This window comes from Mus musculus, chromosome X, assembly GCF_000001635.26.
Source record: "Mus musculus strain C57BL/6J chromosome X, GRCm38.p6 C57BL/6J".
NCBI classification, from domain to species: domain Eukaryota; kingdom Metazoa; phylum Chordata; class Mammalia; order Rodentia; family Muridae; genus Mus; species Mus musculus.
In genome coordinates, this window is record NC_000086.7 from 107088089 (window position 1) to 107105881 (window position 17793).

The 17793-nt window shown below is 35.6% G+C and overlaps 1 protein-coding gene across 2 annotated transcripts; it reads left to right on the plus strand.

Moving 5' to 3' along the window:
* The first annotated feature begins 403 nt into the window (after positions 1-403).
* Positions 404-16886, plus strand: P2ry10 (purinergic receptor P2Y, G-protein coupled 10). Of its 2 annotated transcripts, none has more exons than NM_001357810.1 (3): positions 404-453; positions 1245-1339; positions 14324-16886. In NM_001357810.1, exon 3 carries the CDS (start codon positions 14373-14375, stop codon positions 15357-15359), a length of 987 nt encoding a protein of 328 aa, NP_001344739.1. In that variant the 5' UTR covers positions 404-453; positions 1245-1339; positions 14324-14372; the 3' UTR covers positions 15360-16886. The 2 variants fall into 2 exon arrangements, with proteins under 2 accessions (NP_001344739.1, NP_766023.1); NM_172435.4 differs by lacking the exon at positions 404-453 and adding an exon at positions 1470-1644.
* Positions 16887-17793: the final 907 nt, after the last annotated feature.

Genomic DNA, 17793 nt, shown 5'->3' on the forward strand with positions numbered 1-17793 from the left:
TGTTTCATTACATAGTTCAGCCAGGAAGAATACCCTATTTTGTTGCCAATCCTCACAAGTCATGGTCCTATCATCAATCAGCCCAGACTCTTAGTTTCTAATGCTAAAATCATTTCTTTTCCATCCCTCAACGCCCCTGTGACTTTTTATTGGACATCCCTGAGTGCTGGGCCTAGCTCCACCTAGATCTCTAACGGTTCTGCTTTTCTAAGATGCATTCGTTGCAAAATGAGCTGTTGCAGTTCCAGGTTGCCCTCCTACAAAAACGTGGTCTACTATTTCCTTCTTTCACCAGTCTTATCTGTGAATCAAAATGCTACTCTTTGACCTAACCCACAAGTATTTATGTTTTTCTTCCTTACTATGGTTATTACCCAGAAAGTTTGTTGCAGCTGCAGGCTGCAAAGTCTAAGTGTGGTTCTTTCACATGCCTGTAGAGGTTTGTACTACTTTGTAAGTAAGCCTTGTTTCTGAGATTTTTTTCTGAAACTTAGCTGAAAGTGTTGTTTCTATGTGTGTAGTATTTACTTGCGTATTTCTGACAATTCCATAGACATTGTGAAGAATCATTGTGAAGACTCCTATTACACTAGAGGCAGATCTGTGATCAATCACACTTTTCTTTTACTTACATGTACATTCCTTGAGAATTCATTTATTCACCCACTTGCACACTTTTCACTTAAACATTTGTGAAAATACTTTATGTACAGTACAAAAATAATCTAGACATAGCCTTTGCTCTCAGTATGATGTAGTTTTCAGTATAGCAAAGGCACAATAAATAAACAAAACAAGTTAAGTACACATTAAAATGTGAATCTAGAAATGGACTGATAGAGATGAGGATGATCTAGATTGAGTGGAAAGTTTAAACTGAGAGAGTCCCATTGTTAGTTTTGATATGTATTTTGAAGTTTGCCTCCCAAAATTCAAAGAGCAGCAGCTTCCCAGGTCTTAGGTAAATTTTCTTTATATTTGGCTTAGAAGTCTTATCTTGGCCCCAAACCTACTGGATTTAGTAAGAAAAACATTCGAGTTGTGGTAGAAGGAAATAAGGTAGGTAACAGTTAAGAAGACAAGGACGTATTAGCTGTTTGTACAGCACAAACGAAATAAAGAAGAAATCACACTTGATTAACGTCATCTGCTCAAGGGACTTACCTACGTTCTGTGCAAGCAAGGTTTCTGTGGTGAGACATTAATGTGCTCTACTTCCTCTTTCAACATTATTTTTCTTTCAGTTATCAGCAGGATATGTGCTTGCTGCCCAGAGTTGTACCTTTTTACTCTCATCTCTTTGCAAATATACAAGACTCTATCCCAGCTCAGCATCAGGGTAAGTTCTAGCCCAGCACCTGTAACTTTGTGGTTCTGTTTGGGAGGATTGGTGGAGAAAGAAAGATCTGGACTGGGGCAGATGTGAAGGCCGTGTTTTGAATAAAATGGTCTTTGGTTTCCCATCTCAGGATTGTTACAGAGGGAAGAAATGTGATTGTCTTTCAGTCTAGCCAGAGTTCAAAGTGAAGTATAATGTGATCAGCTTCCACTGTTACAATAGCAGTATGAAGGATGTGATGCAACTCACTGCTTGCTAAAGGGGCTTTCTATACAGTTGACAAGGAGTAGTGGATGCCACAAAAGGTAAGTACAGTGTTGCATTTAGTCTCATTTGGAACAATTTGACATACTTAGTCAATAAAAGAGGATTTGAACTTGTGCTGTGTGTAATTTATCTAGTTACATACAAAAAATAATCTAGGTTTGAGCTCTTAATGGTAATCTTAGCTTACAGAGATACTGGGACAAATAGTATTTTTTTTTTTCTCTAGCATGAAGGAAGACAGTCTGATGATTTATTTTGGAGCTAAAAGGTCTATACAGATAAAAATTCCTTATGATACAGTCAAATTATCTGAGACAGTGAGATGAAGCCACTTAAGAACATTCAGGTAATTAGTGGCAGAATTACAGCTATGAACTGTGTCTTAAAACACATGTTCATTTTTCCTTACAGAAGACTGTGTCTTTCAGTAGTATAAAACTACCTATGACCCGTTTGATTGTCAAAGTTTGTTCAGAGGTATTCCTTGATTCATTGTTGTTCTAACTTCAATGCTTAGAGATAGCAGAGTTCAAATGTGAGACACTTATCTTTTCAGTGAATGCACTTTAGAGTGGAGCTAGCAGTAGTGAGTCAAAAACCAGCTTCTCTAGGGATTTCTTCATGGCAGACTGTGTGCTTGGATAATCCCAGAATTAGTCTACATACAATGATGCCGACTTTGCTCAGCTTCTCAAGAGAAGAGAGTCTCGATTTTTAGAATTCTTCAAGTGGGGATATTTTTGTTTTGCTTGTTTAAATAAATGCAGGGAGTCATTGTTATAGTTACTAATTAGAGAATTTATGCAAAACTAAAATACAGGGTACATGGGTAGGCGTTATGCAAATATACTTAGGGTTTCTAATTGTCTAAACTATACGGATTATCTAGGCCATAAATTTAGGACAGTTGCTTTTTATAATGTTTTTTGCTGAATCCAATTGCTTCTTTGGTCAAACACAGTTCTTTTTAGGGCCTAATTGAAAAAGTTGTTCGGTTTGAACTGTATGGACTATTAAATCCAAGTAGTGAAAGAACAAAGAACTCCAAGTGAATAAGCACAGTTTTGGGGGAAGTTTTGGGGTGGTACTTGGTGGCTGTGTTTGAGATAAATAACTTGGGGTTCTATGATGCTCTTGCCATGGTTCTAACAAAGAACACAGATATGTTTGCTGTGAAACTACAGTATGGACAATTTTCCACAATCAGGGCAATGGTTGGGTGGGGAGTTCTACAGTGTACTTTAATTAAATTATCCCAAAATTTTACTTGAAGTTCATATCAGGATTTGAAAGACATTAGTTCTTTCAAGAAACAAACAAACAAAAAATTAATGAAAGCTTGCTGTTGTAAAGAACCAATCCTGGACTTAGAACAATCTACTCATTGCATTGGTACTTTGTAACTATAGTGTATGTTGTCACCAAGAAGAATGTGGACATATATACTTTTAGCACTTTTATTAGAACAATGATTTTGCTTTTTTTTTAAAAACACATCTCTGGTTCTTTTTCTTTTTCATTTTTTCTAAGACAACTACCCCTACTATCAAGGAAAATAGAAGTAATTTTTATATACATGTTTGCTAAGTTGTGCTGGTTTCTTAATGACAAGAGCTTTAAAAGAGAAGGAGAGTTGAGAGGATGAGGAGGAGAGGATGAGGAGCCATCGAGCTTGTACTTAGGGAATGAATAGAGCTTCATTCCAGAACTGACTTTCCATCCTGAGCCCATTGCTTAATCGTTTTGGGAAATGGGATTACTTATTTTGAGTGCTAGTATCCTCAAGTTTCAATTAAATAATTCACTAATAATATCATTTGTAATTATCATTCAACAATGATTTTTGATAATTACATACACACAACTATAATGTTCTAAGTATATCTTCTCAGCAGGGTAGTGGCTGCATCAGGATCTGGCAGTGACAGTAGTGAGAGGGGTAGTGCCCATAACAGACAAGGTAAGTTAGAGCTAGAACAGAGTTAAAGACCATTGAGCTTAATTTTCTTATTTTAATAATAAAGAAATGAAAAAAATTGGGTTTATTACAGCAATGTAGAGAATTGGTATTTGACTAGTTGAATCAAAGTTTCTTTGATCCAAGGGTAATATTTAAAAAAAATATTCTCCTGTTTTCAGTCTTCCCTATTCTACAAGTCTTGTTCAACTCAACACTCCTTCTATGAAAGACAAAATTAAAGTGTACCAAATTTTCTATCTGCAATCTAATGTGATTTGAGCCTACAGGCAAATCTTCATAAAAATCCCTTATTTTGATATGGTACTACCCTGAAACCTGGTGGTACTACCCTGAGATCTGGTGGGCAGTCATTTGTCATATATATGTAGCAAATATAGATAAAAGTGCTAGAACTGTACCTAAGAAGTGCAGTGTCTTTATCTTTAAGGAGAGTATATTCCATATAAAGCATCTTAAAATATTTTTCTTCCATGCAAAAACTTGTTTAGAGATGGAGAATTTCAACTTTTTCCTAGTTTTATGAAGAAATCTTATTACAAGCTAAATTGCAATACTTCTCAGATTTGGGGAAATAAAATAAAATTAATCTTGCTAAGAGTCAATTTCCTGATCTTTTAAAGTTATAATAATGAAACTCTTATTCCTACAAAAATTAATGATATAGATAGGAATAGCATTGGATAATTTACAGGAAACAGAGGCACTTGGATTTAGTATTTTACTATGATTTAAGGACAAATCTCATACCATAATTATATAGATATTCTTGAGTTGTCTATTCATGGAAACTGAATATAGTTATTTAGGGAGGGGAACTGCTTTTCCGTATCTATTAAAACCTTTGTCTCAGCATTAGTAAATAAGATTCAAAACCCTGATATAAACACATATTTTGAAGCAAAACTTATTTCTACAAAATATAGTGCAAAATGATGAAATTTTACTTAAGCATATAAGATTCCTGCTGGAAATAGGAAACTGGAATAATACACTTTGAATTTCTTACATGTCCTGATTTCTTGGAGTTTAACCTCATTTATCTAAAGAGAAGGAGAGAGAAAGATTATGGATTTTGACTGAGAAAGTAGCTCATGTGACAGACTTCCTTGTTTGCTAATATACGCCTACACTATGTACTCTTGCTTGTAAAAATTCCTATACCCTGCCTAGACCATTGTTCAATATGGATAAATTATATATATATAGTTCTAAGATGTACAATCTTGCTATGAAGAGTACATTTTATTATGAAGAGTACATTTTATTAGTGAAATCTGCAAGTACATTAAGACTTGGAAGAAGAGGGAAGCCAAAGTACAGTTCCCCAATGATGGAGAAAAATAAGGGCTAAAGTGGGTCCTTGAGATAGGAGGAAACTATTGACTTCTGAGAGAAAGGATTTTATCATGGAGAGTATACATACATTTGATATGTCTTGGGTCAGTTAGCATGTTACATCTTAGAGTAGAGTTTAGTGTTGGTTTTGGAAAGAAATGTCCATGGAAAAGACAGAAATTGATGAATCTTGACAGAAAGTGCAAATTTCAAAAGCACCAGCATAAGAAAGAGGTTAATTTTATATCATTTTATAATAAAATTGTCTTTGACATTCAGGGCCTCACCAGTGTCTTATCTGACTTATTTCTGAAATTATAAGTTTCATGTCTTGCTGACTTTAGAGCTTACTCTTTATCAGTTCAACTGCTTTAGTAGCCAGAAGGAACAGTTTTGTTGTTGATTTAGTCTTTTGTGGCCTGGGTACTGAATATAGCATGTTCCACACATTTCTGGCAGGACTGAACTGTTAAACAATCTACCTATACCAAAATGACTTGGATTTTCCGTGCTGTCTTTTAACACTAATTTGCACAGTGTTGCCAGAGGGATGACTCTAAACTTTAAGTATAGTTCTATTAGAATTCTCATTAGTATCATTTAAAGGATTTTATCTTTCACTCAAATGCCTTCAAAACTCTTTATGACATGGTACCATCTGCCTTAATCACCTTTCCTTTAAACTAGTTTCTCTTATTCCATACTTTTATAATCTCATATTATTCACCAGCTTTTGTAAAATGACTACTATCCCATTCCAATACCATGGGAATTTTGAAAGTTTCTCCTCCTATATTCTGCTTACTTTCAAAACTGATTCTTGAAATTCCCTTATCCTTTCAACTTCTGACCATTTCTATGCAACACTTCTTTCTATTTCCACATAAATATCTCTAGTACATATTTCATGGCATGTTTTTAAATTGCATTATTGTGAATTACTTTTATATTCTCTCACAAATGACTACAAATTTCTTTTTAAAAGCCTTATTATTTTAAACTTTATGTGCCTGTTTATCTGTACACCACATGCACATGTGCATGTGAGGTCAGAAGAGAGCATTAGATTTCCTGGAACTGAAATACTGTATGATTGTTAGCCTACATGTGCTTACTGAGAATCAACCTCAGGATGTGTGCAAGAACAAGTGCTCTCATCCTTTCAGCCGTCTTTGCAGTCTGCTGATGCAAACTTCTTGAGAATGTATCAGCCAACTAAGTTCTTCTCCAGAATTTGTTATTCAACTCACCTATCCTCAGTAATTAGCATATATCATATACACATAAAAATATCTGCTTGCTAGATTAAATTGCAAATTTAAGTCTCAAATGAATGTCATTAATAACAATTAATAGCAATTAGTTCATACTGGCATGCTATGGAAGCCTGTATTGAAAAGGTGTGACTAGACTTCAGTTTTGAAAGATTGCTACAGTAGAAATAGAATAGTCAACAATTCAGGCAAACAAGGCTTGACCTTATTTTTTTCCCCAATATAATCTTAATTTTTCTCCCCAAGTCTGTCCCTATAGAGACCAATTTGAGAGTAGAAACATCTCAGTTCAACTGCCATCTTCACTCAGTTGAGATAATTTATATCCTAGAATTTCAGAGAAGCAAGAGAACATGGCACAAAGGCCAGTAAGAGGCCTACTTACCAGACTATTGATTTGAGTACTAACATAAAATTATCCTGTGGCCTTGAGCAAGACACTAATTTTTTCATGAATAAATCATCTTGCTAACAAAACCTATGGCATCTGATCTACTTACCTCACAGGTAAAAAGATTCCTTATTTCCCATGACCTTCACCTCAATTCATATGATATATTGATTTTTATAGACATTTTAGAGATATTTTTCAGTGATTTCTCTAAAAGATTACTCTAGTGAGCTTCAGAGGGATAGTATTTATGAAGATTCATTGTTTTCCACAAAATTTACTCCAAGGTCCATAGGATTGGATTGTGCCTCAAAAGTCCATGGGGGCAGGGAGGCAAATACAAAAAGTCATTTCCTCTTTAAACTTGATCTCTAAGTGTAAAGAGCTTTGAGATGTAAAGACTCAGTCTTTACATTGCCATTCTGAGTTGCAAAAGCAGATAAGAAAACATTTGCTAATAAAATGAAAGAAGTATGCATATCTTTGATACTTTTTATAATGTGAAATGAACATTTTTTGGGGAGGGGAGGGAGGTTTAGAGACAGGGTTTCTCTGTATAGCCATAGCTGTCCTGGAGCTCAACTCTGTAGACCAGGCTGGCCTCAAACTCAGAAATCCACCTGCCTCTGCCTCCCAAGTGCTAGGATTAAAGGCATGCTCCACAACTTCCCCACTGAACACTTTTTTTTTTAAGTGTAAAAAGCCATGAAAATCTTATTTCAAGGTCTGTATGTTTAAGCCTCTACAGACCTGACCTTCCTAAGCAGTAAAGGTTAGGTACTTCATAACCTCAAGATTTTCTTTTCTTTCTTTTTTTTGCAAAATGCTTTGAGTTTAGAGCTTTGAACCACTTACATACAAAATTTCTTTGAATGCTTAATAGTCATATGGTGATGGATAAAACACTCTTTTATGGTACCAATGAAATTAATAAAAGGATGACCAGTGTGTTGAACAAAGAATTAAGTGGGTCTGTACATTTCAAATGCTGATGCTACAAAGATTAAGAATAAAGAACGTTCTGTGTGATGAGAAATAGAATTCACATGAAAGCTCAAAGCTTCTCTGATTTCCAAACCAAGATTAAGAATAGCTAGATGTATGAAGACGTGGAGTGAGGCCATTCTGAATAGAGGGATCGACAGATGCAGAAAAGGGAAGCATACACTCAGGAATGAATCATGAATTTCACATCTCTTCATGAGGCAGGAACCAAAAATATGTCTAGGTTAAAGGAGAGCAATATTGGTAACATAAGTAAAGGGAGCTACCCAGAAATTGAGAGAGCAAGGGAAAAGGAGAGACAGGGGGCTAGAGTGGCACAGACAAAGCTAGAGAAAGAACACTGATAGAGAACAGAACCAAATACAGAGAAAATGAGGGGACTTGCTGGATCTTTTTGTCTTAGTAGATTTTTAGATTGCTTTTATTTCTTAAATTTCAGGGTGACATAAATTCTTCAGAGCAAGTGAGGTGTTCCTGTTCTGAGAAGTTATATTTCTGTTGAAGCAAGAATAAATTCCCCATCTCTTCCAAGCATAGGGATTTTACACTTAATTTTTACTGAGGAGATGAAAGAAACCTCTTACTATTTCCTCTTCTGTTTGGAGAAGAGTTTTGGTAACCAGATCATAGAATCTAAATTTGTGACTAATTGTGAATTTCTGAGTTGTATATGTGACAGATTCAGAGGTGAACAAACCCATAATAGAAAGGTGTGAACTGGCCTTGTGTTTTCTGTTTTGGCAACACTGAGCTCTGCTATTTAACTCAGGGGTGTGATGCTCTGTTGACAAGAGAATCTGTCTGTACTGGTAAAGCAAGCAAAAATTAAAAAAAAAAAAACACCAAAAAACACCAAATACCCATGTTTGTTAAGTGCAAAAGTGGAAGTGGAATTTGATTGGGCTTGAGGTGTTCTTAGTTCTTGAAATCAAATTGTAGTTTGCTGTAGCTCCCTTTGCTCTCTTGGCAGCCTCTGCATTGGTAACAAAAAATGACAACAGAAGTGATGCCAGTATTACAATCAACGTGGTTGTTGGGACGAATTCATTTTTACTCAGTTCACCATGGCATAGAGCTTGCTCCATGGTGGATGGAAAACAAAGATAGAACTCATCACCAGTGACCCATATCATTAAGATAGGCTTTCACTCCTAACATTTCCAGAAGACCACAAGTGGAAGACATAGAATTTAACATATGATCCAATCAGGGATATTTCCTTTTGAATATGTGAAAATGGTCGATAAGCTAGCTACATTTTAAAGTCACACCTAGTTGCAGGGAGGCAAGTGACAAAATACCTTGAGACTTGGAATAGCCCTACAAAAGAGTATGCGTTGTTTTTACCTCTGTGGTGGTTTGAATGACACCCCCTTAGTCACCAAGACTGGAAGGTTTTTGAGAAGGATGAGGTGGTATGGTCTCGGTGAGGTAGATGTGACCTTGTTGAAGGTGTTATGTGACTGGGATTGAGCACTGAGATTTCAAAAGCCCATGCAAGTTCCAGTATCTGTCTCTGTTTCTGTCTCTGTCTCTCTATCTCTGTCTGTCTCTCTAGCTCTCTGTCTGCTGACTATAGATCAGGATATAAGGCTCTCAGCTACTGCTCCAGCTCTATGTTTGTGTATTTCCCATTATGATGAGCATGTGCCAATCCTCTAAAGTTGTAATCAAACCTCCTATTAAATGAATTTTTTAGCAAGAGTGGTCTTGGTAATGGTGTATCTTCACAGTAGAACACTGACTAAGACAACCTCCAAATTCACTAAATCTTTCTAAGCATTTGTCTCTCCATCTATGTTATATGATTGTAAAAACATATCAATTACTATAATTTTTAATAATAATAAACAATAATAATTTATACTAGTAAATTATATGAAACATATGGATACTTCTTTTGCTGTTCCTGATCTACAGCCTTCATGGTTTCACCTTTCACCTTTGAGTACCTCTTATTAGAAGCCCTCCAAAAACACATGGGATGACTACTTTACTCTTTATGACATATCACCAATGATAGGTCAAGTAGATTTACATATGAAAGAGAAGAGTAAGCAAAGTGAAAGTACTTGGGTTCCTTCCTTTTTGTGGAATTGTCACTTGGAGTTCCTTTATGCTATTCCATCTCTGTTTATTGCAATGGGACTGAAAATGGTATCAGTTGCCATTCATCCACAAAGAAAGAGAACTTAAAACTACAATACTCCATTGTAGTAAATATATTCAACAGGCAACAGAATAAAAGTAAAAATGTAAGAAGCCACTTCATATGAGAAACAACTTCAGGGCATGTTTGCTTTCTTCCTTCCTTGCCTGCCTTCCTTCCTTCCTTCCTTCCTTCCTTCCTTCCTTCCTTCCTTCCTTCCTTCCTTCCTTCTTTTCTTTCTTCTTACCTTACTTATTTCTTTTTTCTTCCCCATGAAGCTTTGAATAAAATAATTGTCCTTGAAATCTCATAAAAGGGGTACATGTGTAAATTGTGTGGGGAGGGAAATGAAGATTGAGAAGAATATCTGTAGAGACTAAAACATCTTCCACTTGAATTCTCAGATCTTTAATTTATCAATCAGTCCTTAGTCCTAGCTTTTTTTTCCTGTATTATGTATATATAGGCTCAATGGGTAATTTTAAAAGGCCCCTTTTTTCTTTTCTAAGTTCTTTTTATTTTCGATTTAAGTTTTATTGCATTATGATGAGAAAAGATACATAATTTCAATTTACCTGAATTTGTTAACATTTAAAAACATATTTTGAGTAAATACTTAGACTTAGATCACGTTCTTCTTTCCCTTTTGTACCACAACTCCTCCCGGAGAGCCCCCCTTCAAACCCCCTTTCATTTTTTATCATATTCTTTAAAATTTATAAAATATTGTACCAATAAAATGAATATTATAAAAGTTGTTTGATATAAAAACAATAATTAATTGAACAGTCTTATGTAGATGTTTGTCTACAGCAATACTGAAAATACATATGTTTTTCTCAAAATAAATTTTAAATAACTCCAAATATATTAACTGTATGGTATTTTAAAATAATATATCACTATTAGTTTTTTTTAATGAACATAAATAAACTCTTTTTGTTTTTGTTTTTGTTTTGTTTTGTTCGTTTGTTTGTTTTGTTTTTAGTAGAGCTTAAAATCTTGGCTCTTACTGTGGTACAAACACAAAATAAGAACAGATTTTGGACATTGGAAGTTCATTGTAATAAGGCTGTACTTGAATGTCCCTCACATCACCAAAGGATTTTACCTCCATAGTAGATAAGCTAAGCGTTGACAGTTCTGCTGCGACAAGGAATGAGTTGTAGGCACGATTTTTGGTTAAAGATTTTCTGCTACAGTTAAAGCTATCTGACTTGAGTGATTGTTGTCATTTCCAGCCCGCAGGGAACAGGTTACATTCATTTAAGAAAGGTGTGTGCATTAAGATGGTCTATCCATGAAATCATTCATTAACTGTTTCAGTGAACAATGGTTCTGCTTGGACGGTGGCAAAGATGTTAGGTGAGGATAAGATACTGGTTCATTGGTTGTGATGACTTTGAAAAGCATTCATCTCAGAATAAGAATAACTTATAAAGTCCTCTTCTTCAAAATTGACACAATAAGCCGCACGCCTTTAATCCCAGCACTCGGGAGGCAGAGGCAGGTGGATTTCTGAATTCAAGGCCAGCCTGGTCTACAGAGTGAGTACCAGGACAGCAGTCAGGGCTACACAGAGAAACCCTGCCTCAAAAAAAAAACAAAAAAAAAACCAAAAAAACAAAAACAAACAAACAAAAAAAATTGACACAAGAATTATAAATATCAAGCAAAGCCTTCAGTCTCATTCTTTGCTGTTCTCTTACAAGCCACCTCCCAAATTAATTGTCTACATTTCTTTTGGCTGTATAAATAATTTTGAAATATGTAAGCTGTTCTGAAAACAATAGTATAGTGTAAAAAAATCAAATAAACAGTCCTACTAATAGAGAGGCTGATGTAGGAGAAGCATGATTTCAAGACCATTATGTGGCACACAGCAAGACCCTGTCCTGTACAAACAAGCAAAATGTGTATATGGATTATACAATATTGGACCTATTTCTCCCATTAACAAATTAGAGAGACCACAGGATGACAGCCAACAAATTTCTAAATCCTCATATTTTTGAATTTCAATCGATTAGAATATGTTGGTAATATTAATTTTCATATTAAGAGATATTAAGGAAAAGTGATTGTTCCTTCCTGTTAATTTTCTTGTTAGAGGTGGAATTATGTTTGCATGGGTTTGTTGAAAGATTACTTTCTTGCTTCTCCTAGGGTGTAGTTTCACTCTTTGTGGTGGTGTTTTCCATCTAATAACCTTTGTAGGGCTGGATTTGTGGAAAGATATTGTGTAAATTTGGTTTTATCATGGAATATCTTCTTTTCTCTGTCTATGGTGATTGAGAGTTTTGTTGGATATAGTAGCATGGGCTGGCATTTGTGTTCTCTTAGGGTCTTTATGCCATCTGCCCAGGATCTTCTAGATTTCATTGTCTGTGATGAGAAGTCTGGTGTAGTTCTTATAGGTTCAAAGGGCCTTTGTAATCTGAGATTTTATAAGGTAGTTAAAATAAGATGATAATTCTGCTGCTACTTCCCATTGTCTTCTGTAGGTAACCTCTACAACTCTGTGCAGAACTTGAGAAGCCCTATCAGATTAGTCTACATTTCTATATCTCAACATAATACATAACTCAAACAAAAATGAATCATCATATGATATAAAATGTCTGAAAGTTTTGTTCTTTAATGATTACTTTAATATTCACTCAAAATTAAATTTTAAGTTGTTCTCAAAAAGTAGTTCAGATGTGCTGTTTTACTAATATTAGGGCGATATTCACTGTGACTGTTAGATAATGTGTCCTCTGATGACATTGCACCAGTGTTGGATTCTTTTAAAAATGTTAAATATTTTTGAGAATATAGTATAATTATATATTTTCCCTTTCCTTCCTCCAATTCTTTTAATGTATCTACCTTAATTTCTCTAAAAATTCATGGCCTTTTTGATATTGTTGTTGTTGTGTGCTTCTAAATACATAAATATAACCTGCTCAGTTCATATGACAATTGTATGTATATGTTTTTTAGGACTAACCATTTGGTATTGGATAATTAGTCTGTTCTTCCTTAGAGAAGACTTATTTCTCCACTCATTACTGCCTGTAGGCTTTTTGATTCTTTTTTTGAGGGGGTATGTCTAGGGTTAGGGTTAGGTGGGATTATAGCCTCATGAATTCCCCTTCCACATTAGCATGTCTAAAGGTGTCCCTGTTCAGTTCATGTTTAGGCAGTTATGTTGATAAGACTTCATGAGTATAAATTCTTTATTGTTTCTAAGAAAAGCAATTTCACAGCAAACTTCCTGTTTCTATGGTTCTACTCCTGCTTTCTGAATGATCCCTGAATCATAGATGACGGAGTTGTACTGAAGTTGGGATTCACAACTCTGCAATTTTGCTCTTTGTGGTTTTCTTTAATGGTCTCTTTATTGCAAAGTGAGTTTTCCTTGATGAAGTGTGAGGGATACATTTATCTGTGGGCATGACAAATACTTAAAATGTTGTTAGGGATGATACTAGTTTAGTGAAATATCTGCTATAGTTTCTCCTCCAAAATTCATGGCTTCACTATTCTGGGGTAGTTGACTGGTTTGCAGTAATGGGCACAATTTCCCTCTTATTGAGTGGGTGGTTCTTATGTCCAAATTAATACCAAGGTGTGCATGCTAGTATTGATTGTACCCTTGGAATTATTATATCATGCTGGTTGTTTATGTGATTTATAGGTATCATATCTATCAGTTACGCTCTTCCTTTGGAAGCTTGTATGGTGCCTTCTGGACACATTAATGCTAGTTTTGAAGGAGGAGGCTTTCAGATACAGCTCATGTGCTGTGGGTCCTGTGTCCAAAGTGTATGGTGTCTTCAGCAATATGGACTGACTTTCCACCTCTGTTAGGCAACAGAAACAGCAATAGCCTATAATGTTTTGGGAATCTATTGAATATCACTAAGCAACAACTCAAAAGAGGCTTCTCATGCCTGGCATTGGGGTTTTGCTAGATAGTATATGTCTCTTGGTGGTGGGGGAGAATTGTCAGCCTAGATAGGAACATTTCATTTAAATTTTATATTTATACGTATACAGACTAACATGTATAATGATGTACGGTTCTTCAGAAATGGACACCTAAGCACTATACTTCCAAAATTACAAGAATGAAGTATTCATAGTTTAGGATGTGAAATTATACATTTTGAAGTGTTTCATGTAAACTGAGAATGGGACACAAGACCAGGGAGATAGAACAACTGCAAGAGGACTTGAGCAGTGAGCTATTACGATAAAATAATGAAAAGGTCATATTCCCACATTCTCCAAGTCAACCAGATGCAAACTCAAGACACTTTATAATGCTAGAGAAGCAAGTTTGAGGAATACCACAATGTTTTTGATATGATAAGAAGAAACAAGAAATATGCCAGGACACATTTCCATCATTTCTTAACTGATTTACTGCACAATATTGGGTCAGAAATTCATCTTCTTTGAGTCTCTACTTATTGATCTGTGCATTATCTCTAATTGGAATATTCTATATCTCAGTGTAAAAGAGAGCCCTAGATATTCACTAAAGTATTATTTAACCATTGTGCCTTTAAACTTTGTGTGTTTTTTTTTACAGGAGCCATAATTCCACAGTTTTCCTTGCCAAACATACTGAAATATTCAAGATGGGCAGCAACAGTACCAGCAGTGCTGAGAGCAATTGCAATGCCACTTATTTGCCATTTCAGTACTCTCTGTATGCAACTACCTATATCTTCATATTCATCCCGGGTCTCCTGGCTAACAGTGCAGCCCTGTGGGTTCTGTGCCGCTTCATCAGCAAGAAGAACAAGGCCATCATTTTCATGATCAACCTCTCAGTGGCAGACCTTGCTCATATCCTGTCCTTACCTCTTCGGATTTACTATTATATCAATCGTCACTGGCCATTCCAGAGGGCCCTTTGCCTGCTGTGTTTCTATCTGAAATATCTCAACATGTATGCCAGCATTTTTTTCTTGACATGCATTAGCCTTCAGAGGTGCCTCTTTCTCCTCAAACCATTCAGAGCCAGAAACTGGAAGCGTAGGTACGATGTGGGCATCAGTGCTGTCATCTGGATTGTTGTAGGGACTGCCTGTTTGCCATTTCCCATCCTGAGAAATGCTGGCTTAGCCAATAGCACAGATTCTTGCTTTGCTGATCTTGGGTACAAACAGATGGATGCAGTGGTTCTGGTCACCATGGTTGTAATTGCTGAACTTGCTGGATTTGTGATTCCAGTGATCACCATTGCATGTTGTACCTGGAAAACAACTGTATCCTTGAAACACCCACCAATTGCTTTTCAAGGGATTAGTGAGAGGAAAAAAGCATTGCGGATGGTTTTCATGTGTGCTGCAGTCTTCGTTATCTGCTTCACTCCTTATCACATTAACTTCATTTTTTACACCATGGTAAAGGAAAGCATCATTACCAGTTGTCCCACTGTAAAAAGTACCCTGTATTTCCATCCTTTTTCCCTATGCCTTGCAAGTCTCTGTTGTCTTTTGGACCCAATTCTGTACTATTTCATGGCTTCAGAGTTTCGTGACCAACTATCTCGTCATGGAAGCTCTGTTACTCGTTCTCGTCTCATGAGCAGGGAGAGTGGATCATCAATGGTTAACTAAAATGAGAAAATTCTTCAGTTAGGATTCTCTTTACCTGACATTCTGTGGCATTGCCCAAAGGCAGGAATTTCCAGGCAAATAATTTCTTTAACTGAACCTTGGAAATAGCAGAAATAAGTTTTATTGTGTGATGGTTGTGGTCTCCACAGATGATGGAGGCATAATGTGAAAAAATGTGGGAGTAGAAAGAAAAATGGGATCCATGTGCTTCCAATTTAAAATTTATGGCATTATATTAGTTACAAGTCCCAATTTAAGTTCAAGTTTTTAGCAGATGTTTCCATCCAAATATAAATTGAATGCATATATTTAAATTTGTCTTCAGTAAAGAGAATAGTACTGAGATGCAAGGTATATATTAAGATGTACAGAAGAATAAATTTCCCCCATGGAATAATTTTATTTCTGAATGGAGTAAAGATTTCAAGTCTTTATAAAACATTACACACAGACAAAATGACACAAAAGTTTCAATATGTGAATGAATTTTAGCACTGCACTCTTGCTACTGAATGGTGTACATGAAAATCCACCTCATGGATGTTCGTAGATGTCCATCATTTTCTAGGTTGGCAGTTTGCTATGTATTTTTACAAATAATATTTCATCTTACTTTTCCAATACAAGCAACAGTAAATGAGGAGATTACAAATACAAATGAATGTAAATGTAATGGCAGAGAGGTTAAGCAACATGTCTCACAATTAACAGTTACATGGCATATACTTATGCTATTTCCTCTGCTTATATTTTTATATGTATTAGGTCAATACTAAGTTTGAGTTGAATGTGGAGGACACAAACAGAAGATAAGCATAGGAAATAGAGATAGTTTTAACACAATTTTCCTGTGCTCATCGAAAAATCTATAATTTGGGGATTAGCATGATTCTGGGTAGAGTCTTCTGTGATAAATATATCGTCATATTAGTGTAATCATCTATATAGTCTTGATGAGAAAAAGCTCAATAATTCATTATTTCAAAATCAATATTATGGCTAATATAAGCCATGCAAATAACATGAATAAAAAGCTATGAAACTGAGCCGCATTTTAGAAAATGTAGGCTTCCTTTTAAAAATTCTCTTTTTAAAAAAATTCTTACACATTACTATGTCACTAAATAAAATCTCAATGGTTTTCAGATATCATAACTCACATAATTGCATTAGAAACAGAGTATTAATCACATTGTGAACAAATATGAGAGAAATATGTGACCTTGTTTTTTTCTGAGTGTTATGGATACTATTTTAAGTGTTCATATAGATGATACAAATAGAACAGAACCCCCATCTTCTCAAGTTGACAATTCACTGGTATTTTAGGTCTGAAATGAACAGAGCATAGACATTTGGTATGCAGGCAAGAAAAGGAAGTGGTAGTACTTAGAACATGCATTTGTGTAGACTAAGGAAGAGGAAGGGACCACCAAAAGGAGGAATTAAAAGAAAATTTCTTGGTTTTGGGGGAATGAGATAGTTCTGTAATTATAATGTAATAAAGTGTTTTTTAAAATTTGGAAATATGTGTGATTTATTAACTTGAATCGGTAAGCACTGCTTTAAGAGAGTTGTCAATGTGTTTGGAATTAATGGTAACATTATCACAACCATTGTACAGAGAGTACAACATTCTGAAGAGAAGGCTTTTTGTTTTTTTCAAATAAAAAGTTCACTTGGGGATCCATCCCATAATCAGCCACCGAATCCAGACACTATTGCACAATGCCAGAAAGATTTTGCTGACGGGACCCTGTTATAGCTGTCTCATACGAGGCTTTGCCAGTGCCTGGCAAATACAGAGGTGGATGCTCACAGTCATCTATAAGATGGAACACAGAGACCCAATGGAGAAGAAGCTAGAGAAAGCACCCAAGGAGTTGAAGGGGTCTGCAACCTTATAGGTGGAACAATATAAACTAAGCAGTACCCCCAGAGCTTGTGACTCTAACTGCATATGTAGCAGAAGATGGCCTAGTTGGCCATCACTGGGAAGAGAGGCCCCTTGGTCTTGCAAACTTTATATGCCCCAGTACAGGGGAATGTCAGGGCCAAGAAGCGGAGTGGTGGGTAGGGGAACAGGGCAGAGGGAGGGTATAGGGAACTTTCAGGATAGCATTTGAAATGTGTATAAAGAAAATATCTAATAAAAAATTTTCACTAGGATTCTACTATATTTTTGAGGAGAAAAGAAAAATCAGCTCATATAGTTGGTCATTTATATAAAGTGTTTCAAAGAAAAGTAGTACTTTCTGCAGTTTGTTGAATAGCTGTAAATTAAAGTACATACCTTTCATTTTGGCCCTCATTTAAGAGGGATATTTGAACTTTTAAAGTTGTGAATTTCTAATGTGGCCACAGAGAAAAATGGCAATGTCTTAGCAAGCAATAATTGGTTTTGTATTTCAAAGGCTGGGAAACCTTACATAAT

What these genes read in the sequence shown, in the direction of transcription:
- P2ry10 (NM_001357810.1), top strand. Translation starts at nt 14,373, where the DNA reads ATGGGCAGCAACAGTACCAGCAGTGCTGAGAGCAATTGCAATGCCACT.